Here is a 22,621-nt window from a genome sequence, read left to right as displayed (position 1 = left end):
ACCTAAAGGATTCTATGATTCTACAGTGATTTCCGTCCAGAAAGTAGAGACCTTCTCTAGCTCAACTTCAGTATCCTGAAGTTACACAGAATTACCTGCAGTCCGACGTGATGACAAGTGACTGTCACTGGGGCTCTGGCCTGTGGAAGAACTGTCAGGCCTGACACACACGGAGCAATCTGGATCTGGAGCCAGTGGTAAAAACTCTCTCTCCTGTTTCAAAGGGAATCAGTGATTGGAAATGCTCAGAATACACCACAAGTGGGAGTGAAGCAGTGGTACTGTACCACCAGCATGGACGTGATGCAAACATAGGACACAACACTTTTGCCTTTATAGCAGATTCAAGAAAAACATCGGAAATAGATCTTGGTAGTAAGTGTTAAAAAGCTACTTTCTTAAAGACATTTTAAAACTTAAAAAAAAATCCACAAAAGACACTTTGCCCACCAGATTTCGAGGGTTCATTCTTAATATAGGGCTGCATAATTTGATCTCAACAGATGTGTTTTTCTACCCTCTTGTTCTCTCCAGTTCACCCCTCTCTCACTGCTCTGTCTCCTTTCCCTGTTCTCGGCTGGAGGGTAACACCCACTGCAGGTGTGCAGCCTCCAGCTGCCACCCTCCACCTCACCTACATTTCAGTTACTTTATATAGACCCGTTCTTACGCACTGTTAGGATCATTTTAGTATGACTTCATCTGATTATTAGTCCAACAGGCACACACGACTTGGTTCAGTGTTACTGCCTGAGCACCCAAGCTATCCTCTCATCACAGCCCCGTCCCTCTGTGGCCTTTGCTGTACGCAAGCCAAGAGCAAGAGGTGCACTGCAGGCAGCTGGGGCACGGCAGTACGACAGGCTGGCTGTATCCTCCCCACAGACCCCACGCTGCTGTGGGGCTGGGGTAGCTCCCTCCACTAGGGAAGGGATGTTTTTTTTTTTTTCTTTAGTTTGTAGCTTTTGTTTTGTCCTATCCTCTGGCTGAAATCTTCATCTTAATGGGATGCAATTTAGTCTCGCCAACAGCAGCGAGATGGTTCCGTTTCTCAGCAAAAGCCTTCCCAAACCCTCTCTACATTGATATGACAAGGCAGTGATTTCAAGGAACCTCCCAAATTTAAAGTCTATTAGATCTGTTTGGGAAACATAACATCAAGACAATCCAAGTAATGACTAAGCTCAGATGACCGTGACATTCTCTCATTCTGCGACAGTGGATTAACAGCTACAGCGGGGCCTCTCCTTCACAGGACTCAGGCTTACGTGAAAATCAGCATTACCTCAGTAAAAACATCAGATGCAGACTCATCCACACATGCTGGGGTATTGATTTTATTCTCCTTAATTTTCTCTTGGTTAGCACGTCCACTGTCTGATTCTGCAATACTGACATCATTTGAGCTTATCAGGGTGAGTTCAGGTTCTTCCATAATACCACGCCCTGACTCAGTCTCCTAGAAAATAAACAATACCAAAAATTGGTGCAAAAAATAATAATTAAAAAAAAAAAAATATTTCCAGCAATAGCAAGAGCTGTTACTGTTACAGAAAAAGGCGTCTCATTCAACATGTAGAAGAAAGAAAACCTGCCCCCAGGCAACAAATGAAATACAGACAGAGCACTTTGCCTCAGGTTTTCGTAATGCAAATTCTGGGCCTTAAGTCCAATCCCAAGTATTTTATATATCAGTGTTTAGAAACCCCAAATAACACAAAGCCACCACACAACAACAAAACCTCCACCTCTCCTTAAGTTTAAATTACTTAGTTCCAAGGCAATTTTTTTTCTCCTCCACTCAAAGATACTTCCTTAAGTGTGCTTAGGCTTTGGCTAAATCATTCACCTCCTTCAGGCTTCTAGCAGGGGACAGGAGCTGCTCAGTTAGGGAGCTGTGCCACGGAGTACGGCTGCACCAGCTGGTGCTGAGACACCACAGCTCCTCCAACAGCCACGGGAGCTAAAGCTCCTTTCAGCTGCAGAAAATTATTTCAGTGCTATGATCAGAAAGAAGAAGTAGGGCACAAGTCCAGGAAAAATTAAAGTCTTGAATTGTAAAAGTCAACATTTGCCAAGCTTTCAGATCTTAAAGGTCAAAAATAACTTGGTGAAATACCAAAAATAAACCAAAAAAACCCAACACAACAAACCTCACCAAGAAGACTGCTCAGATGACTGCTTTTGGAAATCTGGTTTACTCACCCAGACTGGAATACGACATGAGCTTCTGGGCACAGAATTAGAACGTTCTTCACGTCTTTCCAGGGAAGAACCATTCTGTTGTACGACAGCCTGTAAATGGATGTCTGAGTCTTCCAAGACGGTTTCTCTGGGATTCCTCAAAGATTTTTGTAGTCCTGGGAAGCTCTGGTCTGACTCCTTTATATTTGTATTGCACTGAGAATCCAGCTCTGCAGCTTTATTTGCTTTATGTACATGAACTGATTTTTCAGGAAGCTTCACATACTTCTTATCAAATGCTTCCACAGGTAATTTTTCATAAGACACGGTCTCTTTCAGTAAGTAATGAGGGAAAGTTTCATCCACGGTAACTGGTGTGTTATTTAGCTGATAAAATGACTTTTGCTTTTCCAGTGAATTCAGACTTTCATTTCGCTGCTCTTCCACCGAACACTGGAGATTAATACATTCCACATTTCTTGCCAGTTCTTCGTATTCTCTGGCAGATGAATTACAATTCTCATTGCCCCATTTTTTGCTGCCAGTTTGGTCAAAAGATCTCTGTAACGGAGCACTGAGGTCCACTGGTGGTGCAGCACTCTGGCAGTGATTGCTCCGAGTAGATTCGAATTGCAGTGAGTGAAAAGATTCTTCAGATCCTGCTTCAAAAAAGATCAAGAGTCAAAATTCTAGCTAACACAACAGAATTTCCACTTAATACCATTAACGTTACATAAAATGATGCCTTCGCTGTACACAAAACAACTTTAAGAAACAAGACTTTTTTTTGAGTCTGTTTAGGGACAGACTTTGTGACAGTGCTGACAAACTACCCTGAAAGTCAATAGATTATATGATTTTTTTTCAATAATAGCATCTGCCAGATGAAGAGAAAGAAAAACGTAACAGACACAGAATAACATCTTGCAGCTTTAAACACAAATAGTGTGTTTCCAAAAACTGTATGTATATATGAACAAATAACATAATTGACCAGGAACATTATAAATACACCCATTACTTAAAATACTGTTCTGCGTTTCCCGTTGCTGTTCAGCTTTCTGCTGGAGCACCTTAAAAACATTGAAACACCTGATACTTGGTAAATAAGAGCTTCAGAAATATTTACATTACTATTAGCTGCCTTTGAAATTTCAGACTGGTCCTTTTCTTCAGAAGACATGAAATATCAAGTTAATTTGAATCCAGCTGTAAAACAAAAAATACTCTTCCTGCTATGAGCTACAGTTAACTTAATGCTGCTGTAGAATCATAACCTTGTAACCTACTAAATTAATTACTATATTGTAATCTAAAAATTTATTTCTTCCTCTCTCCCCCCCTCCCTTTTATTTTGTAGGTAGATAAAGCAATTCTGTAAACAGACCAAGTACTGCTGCATGCAACACATAATGACTACTGCTGTGACTTAACAGTGGAAAAGGAAAATTAAGTGGTTTCCTGAAGGACACAATGTATAAAAAGAAAAATTACTAAGATCAAAGAGTTTCTAACACACCTCAAAAAAAAAAAATTAATCAATTTATGGAACTCCCTTAATTTCATCAAACTTCTAAAACTATGGATATGCATGGAAAAAAATATTTGGAAAAGTACTTAAACTGACAGTTTCAGCTGGAGTTGGTATTTCTTCACCAACATCACAATTACTGCACAAGTGATAAGTAACATAATATCCATTACAGTGACTTGAATATGTAGGTCTGCTTTTATATTGAAGTCATAACTGCTGGGGAAGTATAGAACTTGACAAAATCTAGGAGTCCTACCCATGGCAGGTGGTGAAGACAGGGTGCGATAGAACAGCAGGAGAGTTAAGCCCTTTCAAAGCAGGGCTGATGGAAGTGAAGAGTTCCTTCCCAGTATCAATGGAGCAAACCCACCTTACCTGTTGGTACTGTCATACTGGCAGTAGGTTGGTTCTGAAGACACTGATCTGACTGCACTGTACGTACCTGCAGTAACAGTTTCTTTAGCAGGGTCTTCTGACATCACGTCGTGTGGTTGGGTTGTTCCTGGACTGGAAGGCAGAGTGCTGCTCTGCATATTCAAACTGGAGGTTCCTACTTCTAGAAACATAGGAATGTCTTGACTCTTCATTGACAATTTTGAAGTCTGGTGGCAGGAAAAAAACACAAACTTAAGATTAATTTTTCTCAGAAATACAAACGATAAAATATTCCAGGTAATATTTGATTTTTGGATCATTTCTGCTACAACCACAAAAACTCTTCCACTTCTATAAAAAACTATTATTGTGTTTCCTCTAAAGAGAAGACAGTATAAGGATTATACATTTAAATCTTACAGAAAACTTAAGGCAAAGTATTTCCTTTCTCGGTTTTTCTGTAGTACCTTGGTAAGTTCTTCACTGTCCTGTGAAATTCTGTATTGAGAACAGGATGATGAAGTATCAGAGTCAAGACTTGGCTCCAAAGGTTGAAAGAACTGGTGATGGATGTTCGGAAAATGTCTCTCCACTTCAGGAAAATCAAATTCAGCTTCTAGAGCTATAAGAAGAGATTATTTTAAAAACAAAACAAAAAAAACCCTCTCAAACCAACCTCCCACCCTGTTTTTATATACAGTAAATAAAGCATATGGAATTTTGCATGTACACAAATACTAGCTTGTAAGAAAAGATATCTTTACAGCACCCAAGTGTTTCACGCTGATACAATGCAGGTACAAAAAGCAGCAAGAAAGCGCTACACGGATGCAAGTTTTTTAAGTGAAAAGCTGAAGCCCATAAACTCTCTGTTCAGCACCTGTGAGACTGAGACTGCATCAGAAGTAGTGTGGGCTTCCCAGTACAAAACACACAATGACACAGTGAAGAGCCACAAGGATAATTAAAGGAAGCACAAAGAACATGATGTTCAAAGAGAGGCTAAAAACCTGAGTTTATTCAATCTTCAGAAAAGGATTGAGGGTGTGAGGGAAGTGGCACAGGAGTCTTTGCTGTCCACTACATCTTAGGAGATAGTATAGAGAAGATGCAGTCAGGCTTCCTGAACATGCTCAGTGAAAGACAGATAATGGACACAAGATGAAACACAGGAAATTCTGGTTGGAAGGGAGAGGGTAGTGGGAAAGAAGGAAGTTGTCAAAACGTTGCCCAGGAGGGTTTGGAAACTCTGCCTTTGGAGATACTCAGAACTTGCCCAGACAAGTCCTTAAGCAACCTTGTCTAAATTTGCTCTGCTGTGAGTGGGAAGGAAAATTTGAATCACATATCTAGAAGTTCTTCCTAGTTTAGCTCAACCTAAATTCCTAGGTTTCCAAACATTTCAGGAGGAAGCTGCTCAAATTAAAATAGTGGCATTATCTTAACGATAGCTAAAAACCATGTTCTTATTTTCACGGTTGTTACATTTTTGTAGAGAGCACAGAACTCCCACCAGTCCGGTAACCAGCATTTCATCAACTCTGTGACCCTGCATGAGTAATAAAGTACTGCATTATTGTCTCTGCCTTCCTGAAGGGAAAGTTGTGCATCAGCAAGGAATAAAACTGGCACAGATGACAGCCTAGCCGTGGTAGCAGGAAGCTGCACAGAACTAGGCTATGATCAGGTAGATGGACACCTGACCAGACTGTGTAAGCTGTATATAACACAGACTAACACACAACACTGAGCAAACTGCTCCTCATTCTGTGTGAAAGCACAGCACAAAATGGCTTTAAAATGGCAAATACCTTGGAAAGGTGTGTTGTCCTCCGAGTAAGAGCTCGAGTCTTCAGTACATTTCCTCAAGATCTGCTGCACCTGACTTCTTTTAGGAAGGCACATCTGCCCTTCAGGCAGCTGAATTTCAAATGCACCAGATAAATTCTCTTGCCTCGGCTGCAAGGCAAAAGGCAGGGGGGAGTTCCAAGCACGGCTTGCTCTTTCTCTCAAAATCTGATCTTCTGTACTGTCAGAAGACAGTCCTGAAAGAGTAAGCTAGATGTTCACAGTTTTGCATATAAAACGTTTACATGAAGACTTCTGAAGTGACAATACTTAATATCCTGAAATATTCATACTCTGGGATTTTGTTTCTTTGTCTCATGTCAACACGCCCACAAACTTCCACAAATCCAAGTTGATAATATCTAGCTCGGTAGTAATCAGTACAGCTTAGCACTTTTAGAGTATGTAGACATAGGAAATACTGAAGCAATAAAATCAGAAAAGAATGAATACTGTTCTCTTATGCTAGCTACCATGTTTTTACCCCCTGTCACATCTAAACATGTCAACCCTTTAATGTGATCTGGAGTATCTTTATGACATTGTGCAGTAGTTTTATTCGTGCTTAAATAGGAATTGCCCCATAGCAACAAGAAATCTGAGTAAACCGAGGCAACCAAAATCATGTTCCTAGTTAGTGCATCAACCCCTCTGTCTATATGTTACAGAAGAATTGCACGGAGCTATCAGAAAAGGTAATTATTAAGCACTGGGCGTACAGCAAAGAAACTGCTAGACTTGGAAAATTTATTCAATCACAACCTTTTGGTATTTTCTTCCACTACTAAAAAACAATAGAAAAGCTAAAAAACCCCAAACCCCTAAACCTAGAATTTGCTTTAGCTTTCTTATGCCAATAAAACACAGACTCATCACATGAGTTATGAAGTTTATTACTCAGAACACTTACCAATTTAGAACATTAGGGTTGAAACGAGCCAGTGATATCTAAGGCTGTAAAAACTATAGTCTTAAATTGATTTGTAAACATGGAACACCTCACATGCACATATAGTTGTTTATGAGATCAGATATATGTCAGATTAACAAAATACTAAGCCCTGAAATAAAAAAATGCACAAGTTGCTATTAAACCACTTTCCAACTCACATCCCACATTTACCAAGTGCTAATGTCAGTATATAAAAGCAACTTGATATTTATTGTAAAGCAACTCTTTTTAATTTTATGAAGAGTTAACAAGATCAAGAGGCAGACAGAACAAAAAAGGATATAAACATGTATTTCCCACAAAACTATGAAAAGTCAGTATGGCATTCAAATGACACGTTCACAAATAAGTTACTACCATAGCGACACGCAGATACTGGAACAATTGTCTTAGCAACAAGACAATAATCATAGCCCTGTAACAATCTATGAAATACATTGATTAGAAACCATTTATCACTATTATTTTCAGATATATTTTTTGTTAATTTTGCCACTTCAAAACTGCTAGTGTTACAGTTGCTCAGAAGAACTCAAAACACTCTTTGCCAAAGCAGATGTGTTGTGAGACTAAATTATTATGAAATTAAAAAAAAAAAATCATAAGCACACAACAAAACTCAGTTAGCTTGCTGAGTTACACTCAACCCTGTAAGACACATTAATAATTCTGAAGTGAAGTTCCACACTAGCTTATTTCAGAGCTTACATCCAGCGAGCTATACCCATTCTGCTACAAAATAGAAGAGAATAGACAATTTTCCTGTTACAAGAAAACCAACAAAACCCCAAACACTTACCAGTGTCAACAGGGCTTACATCCAACGTTTCACTAGTCAATAGGCTTCCCGTGGAAATTGTTGGAGATGAGTCAAGGGGTATTCCTTGCATGAAAGCCCCTGCACCTACGTTTGTGTGTACTGCTTTAGAAAGTACTGCCTAGGATGGAATAACACATCTATTACCAGGCATCCAGATGTCCACAGCTAAAGCTTTAAAACCACACACATTTTATTCTGAGCTCAGTTCAAGTGTAGAAGCCTTCATGTTTTTCACAGTCAGGCAAACACAGATTCATCACAGCTCAGTCCAAAACATTCACACCCCATTGCACAGACACAGACTCCCCAACAGCAGCCCCCCAACACAAACACACAGACACACACACACAGACACACAGTTATAAAGCCTCTCAGAACGGCATTTAAATCATGACACCTGGAAGATTATTTTATCTTCTGGTGGTCAGATTTGGCTATTTCTCATCACAGACCCACTTCAGTAGAACAGTAGATCTCAGAGGAATATAAATGCAACACACGAAAAACTCAGGAACTTTACAATTATTTGCAATACTGAGCCTTCTACATACAGGAGATTGACTTAAAAATGTAATTATGTGAAATTGAACTAAAAATATCCTAAAATATCTTATTTTTGAGACATGCTCTACGAAGTCACAAAGCAGAGAACGAGGGTTCTTGTACTTCTAAATTTTGAAGAATTTGATGTGAACAATTCTTCCCAAATTCTACATTAGAATGTACACTAAGAAAATAAGACTAGAAAAATCTATGAAAGCCTGCCCCTATATTTTTCATTATATACACCTTATGCAAATATATTTATCATATACATACAAAATTTACTTTTAAAAGTGATTTTAGATACACAAGTTATACATAGCATTTTTAAAATACTGTTTTCATCTCCGGACAAAATTATGAGATCTTTTGGTGACTGAAAAGCAGGCATATTATTTGTGTTGATTTTGGCAAGGCTTTGATGCTGTCTCTCACAACATTGTTTGATCCCCCCTTGAGTGTCTGTCCACCTGGATGGACAGATGATGAGATGGGTAAAACACTGGCTGGATAATCAGGTTCAGAGGGCAGTGATTAGAGGAGGTGGAGTGCCACAGGGCTCTGTCCTCTGTAACACCTTTGGCAATGACCCAGAGGAGGCATGTCATACTTTTATCAAGTTTGCAGCTATCACTAAGTTGGGAGGACCATCCAGTACACTAAATGGCAGGGCTCACATCTAGGAGGACCTTGCGAGGCTGGCCCTACAGGAATCTTAGGAAACTCAGCAAGAGCAAATGGGACAGCACCTGGGAAGGAAGGAGCCCATGTGTCAGTCCAAGCTGAGGCCTGCCTGGGAAGCAGCCCTGTGGAAAAGGACCCAGGGCTCTCACAGCCAGTGAGCTGAGCATGAGTCCACAGCATGCTCTGACAGCAACAGGGGGCAACAGCATCCGGCACTGTACGAACAGGAACGCAGCCAGAAGCTCCATGGCAGAGACTGGTTACCTCTCTTCACTTGGTGATTATTATACAGCCACCTCTAGAATGCTGCACCCAGTCTGAGCCGCCCCAGAACGTGACAGAAAGATTTCATCACAAAATAAAAAGTTATTTGGATATGACTGACCATATTATCGAGCCTGAACAATGGTCCAGGATGTGTTGTACCTCCCTCTCCAACGTCAGCAGCAACAACTGGTGAACCTCGAGCCACCTGAGAATCCTGGGACCCAGCTGAAAACAAATGTAACAGAAGCAATAAGGAATAGAATGGAACTTTCAGGTTCATGGTCAGCAGTTGTGGCTGAACACCAGATGGCAGTAACGCTCTACTGCTGCTGCCCTCACTACTGGGGCACTGGGTTTGCCCACACTTACCACTTTCTTCTCACCTACAGCATACTTTCTCCTCCACTGGACCACCGATTTAATTGGCAACCAGTTGTTCTCCTTGACCAGCCTTCCCAAAACTCCCTAATTAGCATGACTGATCCCTGCAGAGCATGCAGGAAGAGCTTGGAATTCGTGCTTTGGCTTTGCAGAACAAAATGTGGCTTTGCTTGTGCTACTACCGCCATTTAACTGAGGTGGGGGAATCTTTTATCCTCTACCATTACAACAATTACAAAGAAAACCAGACATTTTAAGTAGATCAGAGAAATCAGAAACATTGAATTACTTAACTACAGCATGACTACAACCACAGGACTGAGTCACCTTTGCCATAATGCTCTTGCACATAAAAATAGTCAAGATCAGTATCCGTGCAAAAGCACCACCACAGCAGCACTAAAAAAATGCAATTTCTGTATTCAGTGCTGACAAGTACCTTTGAAGTTTGACAATCCTAAGATTGTAAATTAATTGCCAACAAACAGCTTAAAAACTATTACTGGAAATAAGAATACTTATTTTAAAGAAAGAAGTGCTAAATATTGAATTGTAGTGAAACAGCAGAAGTGAAGTAGGTATGTTTATTCCCAGTTCCACAGGGGCTGCTAGTAACAAAGACATTTCAAATCCCCAGCATTAATACGGTTCTGTACTTTGGCAGATCTCGTAACGTTTTGTGAACACACTAGTTTGTACCTTGCAGAAGCTGAAACTCAATTTCTCACTGGGAGGCAGAGTCTAGCTGTTCTATTATCTCTATTTTTCCTACTATACGAAAAAAGGGAGGGGAGTTTTTGTCTGTGAGGCAACATCAGTGAAGCATCTATATGATGTGATACTTATGTATCAATCAATATGAAACATTGCCAAACTCATTACAGAGAAAAAAAAACCCAAAAAATAAGGTTTCTTAAGCCACTGTCATCCTGCAGTCTTCTAGAAAGAAGAACAAAACATTGAAGGACATACATCTAAAATATATTTCTTTGGATTAAAAGAGAATTTAACCTACTCTTAATTTACTGTGTGATTACATTAAATGCTAACTGATTGATCTCAAAATAGTAAAGGAAATCTCAAATTTTTCTCCCCCCCCAATCACAGATTCTCCAGAAACTTCTAAATACTTGATCCTGATCATTTATGACATTTTGATCAGTTACTGAACAGAGCTCCTGGCAACAGAATTTGTAAACAATACAAAGAGTGAAACGAGTCAAGAAATGCAGTAGCACTGTAATGGTAAAAATTACCTCAATTTCCTGCAAAGCTGTGCCTGTTAAACAACACTGTTTCAATATACATAAAATTTGAAATCTAGGAGCACAGAACACTGCTTTGTGGTCCCTCTTCTACAAGTATGTGCCAAAGGTCTTCAGGCTCACAGGAACAATAAGTTCGAAGGTTTGAGTAGAACAAGGTGGCAACAAGCTCCTTGGGCTGGATGTGGTAGCACTGTGACTGAGTCTACATAAACTGCAGAAGTCTGCTCCCCTTCTCTGAAACAGAATATAGAAGACAAGAGGACTTGGAAAATGAGCAAGGCCTTGAAGAAAATTCCCTGAATAGGCATCAGCTCTCAGTATTTAAATATCCAAGTCACAGCACCAGTTTTTCCTATTTAACAGGGAGCTTGCGCTGGAGCTCAGTGAAAAAAAAAAAAAGTTTAGGACCTTTAGGAATTAGAAGGCCCAAAGCCCAATTAGAACTTAATTTGGCCACTATAAAAGGCAATAGAAAATGTTTCTTTAAATACATCAGCAACAAGAAGAGGGCTAAGGAAGGTCTCCATCCTTTATTTGATGCAAGAGGAAAACAGAGTAACTAAGGATGAAGAAAAGGCTGAAATTATCTTCTTTGCCTCAGTCTTCAGTAGCAAGACCAGTTGTTCTCCAGGTACCTAGTGCCCTGAGCTGTAAGACAGGTTTGGGGAGCAGAATGAAGCCCCCATAATCCAAAGGGAAGTGGTGTGGGACCTACTCCTCCACTTAGATACATACAAGTCTATGAGGCCGGATGAGATCTACCCAAGGGTACAGAGAAAACTGAAGAAGCTCTCACCAAACTGGTGTTTTAATAGTCTATTTTACATCATTTATCAGCAGTCCTGGCTCATCAGGGAAGTCCCAGTTGACTGAGGGTTAGCAAATGTGACACCCATCTACAAGAAAGGTTGGAAAGAGGATCCGAGGACGTGTAGGACAGTCAGTCTGACCTCAGTGCCAGGGAAGGTTATGGAGCAGATCATCTTAAGTGACATCATGAGACACATACAGGACAAACCAGGGTTCAGGCGCAGTCAGCATGGGTTTATGAAAGGCAGGTCCTGCTTGACTAACCTGATCTTCTATGACAGTCTTAGTGGATGATGGAAAGAAAGGCTGTGTTGTCCACCTGGACTTTATTAAAGCCTTTGATACTGTTTCCCACAGCATGAATGTGGCTGCTTATGGTTTGGATGGGTGAGGGTACACCTCGAGTACTGTGTTTAACTGTGGGACCCTCACAAGAAAGACACTGAGATGCTGAACCATGTCTAAAGCAGGGCAACCAAGCTGATGAAGGGTCTAGAAAGCAAGTCTTATGAGGAGAAGCTGAGGAAACTGGGGTTGTTTAGCCTGAAGAAAACGGAGGCTCAGGGGAGATCTTGCTCTCAACAACTACCTGAGAGGAGGTTTGAGTGAGGTGGATGTGGGTCTGTTTTCCCAAATAACAAGACCTAGGACAAGAAGAAATGGCCACAAGTTGTGCCAGGTGAGGTTTAGATTGGACATTAAGAAAAACTCTTCATAGAAAGGGTTGTCAACCATTGGAACAAGCTGCCCAGGGAGTTGGTGGAGTCACCATCCCTGGAGGTATTGGAAGACATGTAGAGGAAGTGCTTAGGGACATGGTTTAGCGGTGGATGTGGTACTGTTAGGTGAATGGCTGGACTCAATGAGCGTAAAGGTCTTCTCCAACCCAAACAATTCTATGATTCTATCTCCAGAGGAGAAGAAAAGCACAGTGCAAAAGATTTCTCAACTCAAAGAAGGTAACAACAAGCTTAGCACAGTAGCTAACTAGCAGTAGCTAGGAATGGCTGTCAGACATTCAGAAACTAGAAACAGACCATTTATTTTATAATTTGATAAAAATTAAATACTGGAACAAGCTACCAAAGAATTCTCCATTTCCTGACACCATTATGTCAAGATTAGTTATTTTTCTGAAAGAAATTATTTTTTATTTTCTAAAGGATAGCAGCATGACAGGTAGTAATTTAGGATACATATGAGATTCAAGCACTTAATACTCTCTTGTATATAAATTCTTTGGAGAGCTATGCTACAAATTTTTCATTACTGTACTGTAATAACGTGCATTGTTCTTATGAAATTAATAAAAGGGATGAACAATAGCAGTTTCATGCTATAAACCAAATTATTTAATTAAAAATACAACATGCTCATATCTCATGACTTTATTACATTAATATCTTTAAAAAAACTGTACTGGGTGACTCATAAAAGATAGGTTTTTGTTCTTCTCTCCTCTCTCCAAAATAACAGTGGAAGATTCTTGTTCCTCACAGCCTCCCAACATCAACATGGGACTTCCATGTTTTAACCTCCTGGCCACGTCAACATGACAAAGAATTTGTATTTAAAAACTAGGTCTGTAATGCCTAGAATGAATTTTTTTCCCCCCCAACACAAACTGCAGTAAAATAAATAGCAGCAATTATTTTTGAAGGAAAAAAACATTTACCAACAAAACACTTGGTGAAGACAGTATAAAAACAGGGATTAGTCCAAATCCAACCATGCAGACATACAAGACCAAAAGTTGTACTCCATGCTAGTTCGCTAAACTGGCGATGGATAAGGCAATCTGTCACAAAAATGAATTATGGGCAAATATTTGAGATTGTTAAGAATAAATTGAAGTCTTACTTTAGCTTAGATGACAAAACATAATCATGCTTGGAATAACATCTCTGTATCAGGTAGCAATACATGAGTATAACCACATCTGGGACATTGCTCAAGGGGACTGCTGGTGTACAAGATGAAGGTGTGTCAAGCTTGTTGATATGTAATGAAGGAGAACTGTGAAAGAGATGTACGTATCCAATCTAGTCCCTATTTTCAGGGTGACTGCCTAAAGAAATAAGGTTTATGCCATCAAACTGCCCTCCTCATCTGCAAGGCTACTCTGCACCCCCATATGAACAATTTTCATACTGTTAGCCCCTTTTAACCAAACTGGATTGGGAAGAAGAAATGTCAATTGTCCAAAGTTCCTAACTCAGCTTGTCAAACATCAGTGACGTGGCAAGGGAGAGCAATCCAAATCCTAGTCCCACTGGAAGCACTTATTGCACCATCAGTGTAACACTTACCTGCCCTCTCTGGCTGCCACCCAGCTGACCAGCCTCCATAGCACTTGAAACCACTCAATTATGAGCACAGGATTCATCCTCCCTCAACCTAAAGCTGTCTTTAAGTCCCATTTTACATTCAGATATGTCTGCCTCCAAGTTTGAGGGGGACAAAGTTATTTTTCTTCTTATAAATAGAGAAAGGCAACTAATTATAGAAATAAAAAAATTTGCCTGTTAGCCAAGGGCAAGTCTACTAAAGGAAACTCACCTTTGTTGATAAGCATCCAAGCGGATTTACCAAGTTTATCTTTTTAAAAACCTACATAACATTTACCATTTTATCTTTAATGTTTTATTTTGAAAAAGCATGTCAACAGTGATTAATAGGATCTGTGCACATCTAGTGGTTCTGAAAACACAAAAGCAGTACAACTCTGACGTTGTAAAACTTTACATTATTTGATCCAAGGTAGAAACCACAAGGAACATAACTGCAAAGAATAAGGTCCAAGATCACATGTGCAAAGCATTTATTTGCTCTCACCTTTGGAGATAAAACTGCATCTTGACAACATGGGAAAATTGCAATTATGTTCTGTTTGGAATCAATTTTTTGGAAAAAAAATAAAGAAATCAAAGCTACGAATTGTAAGTAACAACTTAAAATACATTTCAAGTATCCTCCTTCAGAAATTTTATATTTAACATGGACTGCAGATTATCTTGCTGAAGATACAGCAGTGGTTACTAAAAGTATCAAAGTGCTTCACAGCCTTCACATTATACAGGTACTGTTGACAGTTTTGGTAGTTAAACTGTTCAAGAGGACAATCCTCTTAAATACATAATCACAGAAAGCCTTGGGTTTTTTTTTAATATATATGGATGTTCATATGAAATTTTCTAATCCTCTTACATAAACCATTGCACTGTTCATATATAATAGTCACAAATGTAAAAAGACACTGCACTAAGATATTTCATATTTGGTAATGGCTGATCTAGCAATGCTTCTACAACCTACTCAGAAAAAGTACAAGCCTTTTCTTCAAATATTCTTAAAAAGGACAAAATTCTTTGGTGATAATTTGTTTAAATACAAATATGTTTCAGAAAGAGTATTCTGATAATTAAAGGAAGCAGCTGAAAGAAAATTAGCTTATATGTACTTAGTCAAACCAAGTTCCAATTCCTAGTAATCCTGATTGAATTAAAAAGGCTGTCTCAACATAAAGTAAATGAAACGTCATCTTAAGGTTTGAGGCAGTGGTGACATTTCTAGTATCAGCAGGCGGTGCATACTACAGAGCTGTACTGCTCATGAAGATGTACATGTAAGGTAGCAAAGTTGCTGAAAATTCCTTTACAGCTCTAGTAAGTGATTGTAGGTGGATACTGAAAACTGGACTGGACCACGAGATGCTGTCATCTGGTAATAAGGTTGGAAGTGCTTTAGTCAGTGCTTCACAAAGCATGTGCCCTAGTCCCCAGCAGGTCAGCCCAGCACTGCTCAGCCCCAGCGACGACAAACCGCCTTCCAAACTGCCCAAAATCTGAAGGAAGCGAGCACTTCCACCTGCACGTACTGGAGCCCTTCAGCTGACCTCATTTCAACCCTGGACAGACAAGCTAAGTGTGCAAGTGCAGGGAAGACCAGCAGAAATTGAAACCCTTGACAGAATCCCAGAATGGTAGCGGTTGGAGATCATCTAGACCATCCTAAAGCACTACTAAAGCAGGTTCACCTAGAACAAGTTGCCCAGGAACATGTCCAGGCAGGTTTTCAAAGTCTCCAGAGAAGGAGACTCCACACCCTCTCTGGGCAGCCTGTTCCCGGGCTCCATTACCCTCACAGGAAAGAAGTTTCTCATTATGCTGATGTGGAACTTCCTGTGTTCTGGTCTGTGTCCATTGCCCCTTGTCCTATCTCTGGGCACCACTGAAAATAGATTGACCCCATCTTCGTGACATACACCCTTTATAAGCATTGATAAGATCCCCTTTCAGCCTTCTCTTCTCCAGGCTAAACAGCCCCAGGGCTCTCAGCCTTTTCTCATCAGAGGAATGCTCCAGTCCTCTCATGATCTTCATAGCCTCTGCTGGACTCTGTTCAGTAGTTCCTTGTCCCTCTTGAACTGGGAAGCCCAGAACTGGACACAGTACTCCAGATGTGGCCTCACCAGGGCAGAGCAGAGGGGAAGGAGAACCTTCCTCAACCTGCTGGTCACATTCCTCTTAATGCACCCTGGAATACCATTGGCCTTCCTGGCTACAAGAGCACACTACTGGCTCATGGCTACCTTGTCCATCAGGACACCCTGGTCCTTCTCCACAGAGCTGCTTTCCAGCAGGTCAGCCCCTAGCCTGTAGTGGTGCATGGGGTTATTCCACCCCAGGTGCAGGACTCCACACTTGTCCTTGTTGCATTTCATTAAGTTCCCCTCTGCCCAGCTCTCCAGTCTGTCCAGGTCTCTATGAATGGCAGCACAGCCTTACAGTGTGTCAGCCACCTCTCCTGGTTTTGCATCACCAGCAAACGTGCTGAGGGTACACTCCATCCCTTCACCCAGGTCGCTGCTGAAGATGTTGAACAAGACTGGATCTCCAGTACTGACCCCTGGGGAACACCACTAGCTACAGACTCGGTGCTGCTGATCACAACCCTCTGAGCCTGTCATTCAGCCAGTTCTCCAGCCATCTCCCTGTCCACTCACACTTCTTGAGCTTACCTATGAGGATGTTATGGGAGACAATGGCATCCAATTGTTAGTCCAATCTCTCAAAAAATGTCTTAGTAGTCCACCTTTTCTGTTTACCTAAGGCTAGTCACCTTTACCCTTATATAAGCCAGTCAAACTACCCAGAACAAGCTACTAAGATTTCAATAACCTTGCAACAAAATTATTTTGAACATACACAAATCACTTTGTAACAAAAAACACTACTTTTTTTGGTAGTGAAAACACCTTTTTTTTCATTTATGGAATCACAATTTGTCAAATATGGACACAGTCCATCCTCACATGTGTGATCTCTAATAAAAGGTCTTCACAGATGAACAGAGAAGATCAAAATTAAAGTAACCCTTACCTTATTGCACTACTTTTATTTCTGTCATAACTAAAAGCTGAGTCTTCAAAGTTGTTTCTTTGAGCCAAGGATAACACTCAGCCTTTTTTTTTTTTTCTGTCTCAGCTGTATTTTTAAGCAATTTCTTATCCACACTGATCTTTCAGTGGACATCTTCATTAGCATGACAACACTCCAGGTTTCTTTTTAAGGATTAATTTCCTTTGTGTCAGTACAAGGATTCATGGGGTACTTAATCAGGCACACCACTGGTCTGCTCAAACCAGGTCCCATCTGGTAAAGCTTCAAACCTGAACACTGCACAGTCTGGGCAGAAGGTACCTCCCTCAGGAGGAAGAGACACCTGCAGCTTTCTACAGCAGTTTGCTCTCTATGCATGCATAGGATTCTCCTGGTAAGGGAAGGGCAATCAGGAAGTATAAAAGTTTCTTTACGGACAGTTCTACAAGGTACAGGCACAAAACCTGCTTTGGATGAGAAACTGTTGCCCAGCAAGAAAGTTTACTGCTGTGTGGACTTTTGCTACTACGATAGAAATAAATGACAAAAAGAAACCCCCACCATCCTGAGACACATTGAAACACTTTTTTTACACACAAATTTAAACAGTATTTAAATAGCATTGAATGTTATTTAATTCAGGTCATATGCTACAAATAAATAAGAGCAAGATTAGCTGTTCTGAACGGTATCACATAACTCAAAGAAAGAGGATTTCCTCACCTGAATCATTTGAATTTTCAGCAGTCATCATCAGCACCTCTTGTAATAATCTACTTGGCTGCTTCCTTTGCCTTGGACTTCCATGACAGATTGGCTCCTTGTAGTTTGTTGTGCTCAGAGGTAAGCTGCCTTCTCCGTGGAGAGCATGGCTGTAATGCTTCCCATACGCAGACTCTCCCATGTGTGAAATGGGAGAAGACTCTCCACCAACAGAAGCCGTTCTATCTGAATTGAAAACATTTGTAATCAGTTTAGGTATAGAAATTCAGTGGTTTGCACTTCATGAAAAACATGACTGTGCATGTTCTGGTCTATAGAAATAACCTGCTGAATTCATGCAGTGCTGCCCTGTTTTATTAAAGACAGCAGGATCAGGTCAGGAAAAGCCTTTGCACCACATAGTCTATGGGTAAGACAGATGGGAAGATTATACAGGTCTCAAAACTCTCATTCCAAGCTGAAAATTTCTTTAAAAAAAATCCAAACTTATTTTTCTACACAGTAAGCCCACCAAAACTTTCAGTGATTTTTTCAAATCTGGAGGCAATATAACTTCTCTGCTCTAGCATAAAGATTTTTTTTTTTTTCCCAACTCACCCTACAAAACAGCATTTTTTGGCCACCCAATCCAAAAAAAAACCCTCAAGTTCAATGTTTTGTTACCACCATGACCAATGGTTAGCTAATGTAGGAATAAATCACCTGTAGATCATAACACAATTACATAGCAAATGAGTATTCCCTACTCTACAATTCCACTAGGTAATATTTCAGAAAACTTTTATGGTATGTTTTATGATTTTTTTTATTAAGATGTGTAACACTATGCCAAGTGCTTCTGAGAATATACATATATTCTTCAATCAAAGCCTTCACCAACAAATCTGGTTGCCTAATCAAGATACCAAATTGGTCCAACAAGAATCATTCTGCATAAACTGATGATGACTAGCATTAATTAATTGAAATATGTCCCATATCAGCTCTTTCATTAGTTTTCTCAAGATGAATGCCAGCTTGATGGGCCTATAGTTACTCTCATCGTTCTGCTTAGCCCTCTTAAAAAACACTGTCACAGTATTGAAACTCCTGTAAAACACACATTAAGTATGAGCTATGAAAAGACTTACAAAAAAACCTAAAAGTTTACATTTAGAAAACATCAGTTTGTTGTTCCTGTTAATGTTCTTTACAGAGACTTACAAAGCATCACATGCAGACTCTAACAAACATACTTAGGGAAGTTGATATACACCATCCATCAACTCTGATGGTTCTCTTTAAAATTGTTTATTAACACAGACCCTAGCCAACAGAAAAATCAACAGGGAACTACAGTCACAGAATTACAGTGAATTTTCTTTTCTTGGTGAAATTTCATTTTGATTATGGTTTTATAGACAGACAATGACAGGACAAGCTTTTTTCAACTATAACTCACTTTGTTCTTATATAAATTATACCTTAAAAGCAACAGTATTAGCTATTATTTCATAATTTATCATATCAAAGACTCTTCAGAAAAGATTAATTTCCTCCCAACTGTATTTCTGAGGAACAGCAGCAGTTATTATATAGTTTATCTCCATATATATATATACACACACACTTTACCTGCAAAAGAAATGCTGCAACTCTTCGGTGTATCTGCCTCTGGTATAACACTAAGTTCATGTTGTTCCAAATCAAGCCCCAACTTGACTTTTGTCACAGGTGGCTTGGCAGATTTCCTTTTCTGTTCTCTACATAAAACTCTCTCAGACTGTTCTGTAAGACAAAGTTTTGAGTTTTGCAATATATATCTGTATCTCAGATTAACTTGGGGAGATGGAAGAGAGCTCCATCTCAGCTGCAAAATGAGAAAAATTATAAGGAAAAATACTACACAGCCTTACCAGTTTGCTCAGCTGGACCAAGGCACTGTGAAATCATCTCACTTCCATGAAATTTACTCCTGCCACAATTCTCTTGCTGGTAGTTTTCTGAGACTTGGAAAAAGTCAGTCCTACTAATCCAGTCAGGCTGTTGTGCCTCTGTCACATCCTCATTGGTGCAGATATGTTTCACCTGGAGGGGAGAAGCAACTGTATATAAGACCATTTTTATACTCATTTATCAAACCAGCATTTTTGTGTGTGTGTCCATGAAGGACAATATTGAGCACTTTGAAAAAGTGGTTCAAGTATACAAGATACTGGACACTTGCTTAGCTTACAAAAACATTTGGACAGATAGGATTTTATTTAGCTCTACAAATCTAATGTGCTAAAACAATTTAAATTTTCAAGGCTGTTCTTAGATTAGATCAGAAGACAGCATTTTAAACAGAAACAAAAGAATTTTCAGGAATTGTTTTTTTTTTTCAGCTTCTAAATTCAGGAATTCTAGCTGTTTGGAGACAGCAAAAACAAGAGACAGGGACTCTAGGTAGTATTTTTTTTTCTAAGACAGCATCTGTCTGAAAAAAAGGGAGAGGGGCAAAAGGAAACAAAAATAAACTTGCATTTTTGGAAACAAGCAAAACTGCTAGTGAGAAGTGCAGCTGCTAAACCAATTTTCTAATGGGTACACATAAAAAGACATTAAAAAAACTATTCAAAATGCTTATGATATTCTTTGAGGTACTGCATAGGTATTTTTAATACAAGAGCTGTCTACACATATGGCTGCATTTCTAGAGCTGAAGAAAACTGCAGATATTTCAGACAACATAACTATTTCAATAGGCATTATGCTCAGAGATCAAGCACAGAAGTTCACATTTCTTCTGCTAGGCTGAACAAAATGGTGCTCTTGGGGCTTACAGAAAAGAACTTCTGATTACAAATCACAAGTCCCAATTAAAATTTTCATTACAGTAAATCACCTAAAATTATCAACACTCCAAGAGATACTTTGCTAATTGGTAACACTCACTCTTAAGTTTGATCACCTACTAGATTATTCACTATGCAATGCATTTATAAAGCTTACCTGCCTGCTCAGAAATTCTTTCAAAGCCTCTTGCTGTCTCTGCATCTGTTCTTTCAATTTATCTTGCTTCTGTAATAGTAGTTGTTCTTGTATTTTCTGCCTAGCAAGAAGAGCTTCTCTTTGTGCATCTAGCTGCTCTTGCAATTCTTTCAAATACTTTTGCTGAGCTTGGATGCTTTCTGACGAGGCCAACACTCTATCCCTTAAATTCAGTATATCAGAATAATTTAACAAAGACACATCTCCTAGTTTTGGTATCAGGAATTGCTCCACATCATGGGCTTTAGATTCTTCCTGAGATAAAGTCATAGGTTCAGGAAGATTGAGGGGTTGTTCAAGGCTTGTTTTGATGGTGCTTTCGGCAGATCCCTGATGATGTGCCAAAATATTGACTGAGGCTGCCTGAGCTATATGAGATTCCTTTGTTGCTGGCAAGACGGGCGTCTTCAGTGCAGGCTCCTCTGCACCTTCTGACTCTGTTTGATGGTTAGGCATCTTCTGAGATGACTCTTTAAAGTGCACTGGTTCTGACAGCTCTGAGGAATCTTCTGTAGGCAAAACAAACCTAACACGTTGTACGCGTGCTTCTGGTCGCTTCCTTACTGCAGTGGCCTCCCTCATGACGAACTGTGATGGTAACTGGAACTGAGATGGTGCTCTGACATCATTATTGGAGCTTTCCAACATTCCCACTTGTCCCTGTGACGGACAGCTATACGGCAAGTGAAACTCTCCATGCTTCAACTTCGATGCTTCTACAAACTGCGTGTGCCTGCCAGGAGAAGCACTATGAATTTGCTCTTCACATTTCTGTGAAGATGGCTCTGCCAGCACACGCAGCGCTCCTGCGAGCCCGGGTAGCGGCCGTGCGTGCTCCTGTGCCTGGCCTCGCCCACACGGCTGGCACGGCGCTGGGAGCACTCCCTGCCTCTGCAGAGATGGCTCTGAGGCAGGCTTTAAATTAAATGATTTTGCTTCCACAGAACTCAGAGGTGTTGCAGAAGCAGATATGTATCGTTGCCTCAGTTTATTCTGATACTCCTGTAGATGCTTTCTAGCTTCTTCAATGGTCTGTTTATGCAGCCTAAACAGAATGAAAACATGAAATCTTTCCAGAATAGTGCAAAGATAAACATCCAATTCAATCCAAGCAATTCAAAATATTTTGAATCAGGCAACTCAGACTTCCATTTCCTACCAGAATTTACCTGTTTTGCTGTAAAAGGCGTTGTTGATAATCACGAATCACCTGTAAATGGCTGTCCTCTCTAGGACTCCTGGCTTCTGGCAGAGTACTATTTCCAGCCTAATCAGAATAATATAATTTTAAGTGCACATATACAAATAACTCACAGAATTAAAGCAACCATCTTAAGCTGTACGTTCTTTCTCCTAAGTTTCCAGAAGCCACTCTGTACCAGCGTTTCAAGCCTGTGAGGTTTCAGCCTGAGGCAATGAAACTGGATGTCCCACAGCCACAGCCTCTCCTGGCAAGCCAAGCGCACACCTTCAGTGCTGCTCACAGCAGCTTAGCTCAGAGGTAAAGGTACCCAGCAGCAAACACAGGGAGATGCACTTTCAGGGCAATCAGATTCTCAAAAGAGTACAGGTGGTACAAATGAGTCAAGATTTAAAAAAAAAAAAATTACTCTCCTTCAACAGTCTCAATAAACTCCTTCCCTTTAAAGTAGTTCTTTGAGATTTAGAGATAGAAACAGAGGTAGGGATTTTGTCTTTCTTCCCCCCCACAGGATTTTTTAATATTTTTTTTTCCTCTCCTGGGGAAAGGATACATGTGTAATCATTATATGATTAATCAGATTTTACTAACAGGTACTTTAACCAGACATCCTGCCCCTGGGACTAGGCAAAGACAAT

General features: G+C 40.0%; 1 protein-coding gene across 1 annotated transcript in view; it reads right to left on the bottom strand.

Moving 5' to 3' along the window:
• Positions 1-95: 95 nt before the first annotated feature.
• Positions 96-22,621, bottom strand: part of KIAA1731 (KIAA1731 ortholog) — a gene marked incomplete at both ends in the record, with an annotated part of 34,414 nt that continues 11,888 nt past the window's right edge. Inside the window, 13 exons of the mRNA XM_008942106.1 lie at positions 96-213; positions 1,286-1,459; positions 2,206-2,843; positions 4,161-4,320; positions 4,561-4,715; positions 5,905-6,138; positions 7,693-7,831; positions 9,326-9,432; positions 17,771-17,995; positions 19,385-19,537; positions 19,666-19,837; positions 20,744-21,827; positions 21,952-22,049. Of these exons, the coding sequence (XP_008940354.1) occupies positions 96-213; positions 1,286-1,459; positions 2,206-2,843; positions 4,161-4,320; positions 4,561-4,715; positions 5,905-6,138; positions 7,693-7,831; positions 9,326-9,432; positions 17,771-17,995; positions 19,385-19,537; positions 19,666-19,837; positions 20,744-21,827; positions 21,952-22,049 (3,457 nt within the window). The remainder of the gene's footprint in view (positions 214-1,285; positions 1,460-2,205; positions 2,844-4,160; positions 4,321-4,560; positions 4,716-5,904; positions 6,139-7,692; positions 7,832-9,325; positions 9,433-17,770; positions 17,996-19,384; positions 19,538-19,665; positions 19,838-20,743; positions 21,828-21,951; positions 22,050-22,621) is intronic.

This window comes from Merops nubicus, unplaced genomic scaffold (genome assembly GCF_000691845.1).
Source record: "Merops nubicus isolate BGI_N331 unplaced genomic scaffold, ASM69184v1 scaffold3176, whole genome shotgun sequence".
NCBI classification, from domain to species: Eukaryota; Metazoa; Chordata; class Aves; order Coraciiformes; family Meropidae; genus Merops; species Merops nubicus.
The sequence above is the reverse complement of the archived record's forward strand: the minus strand, read 5'-3'. Positions and strand labels throughout refer to the sequence as shown.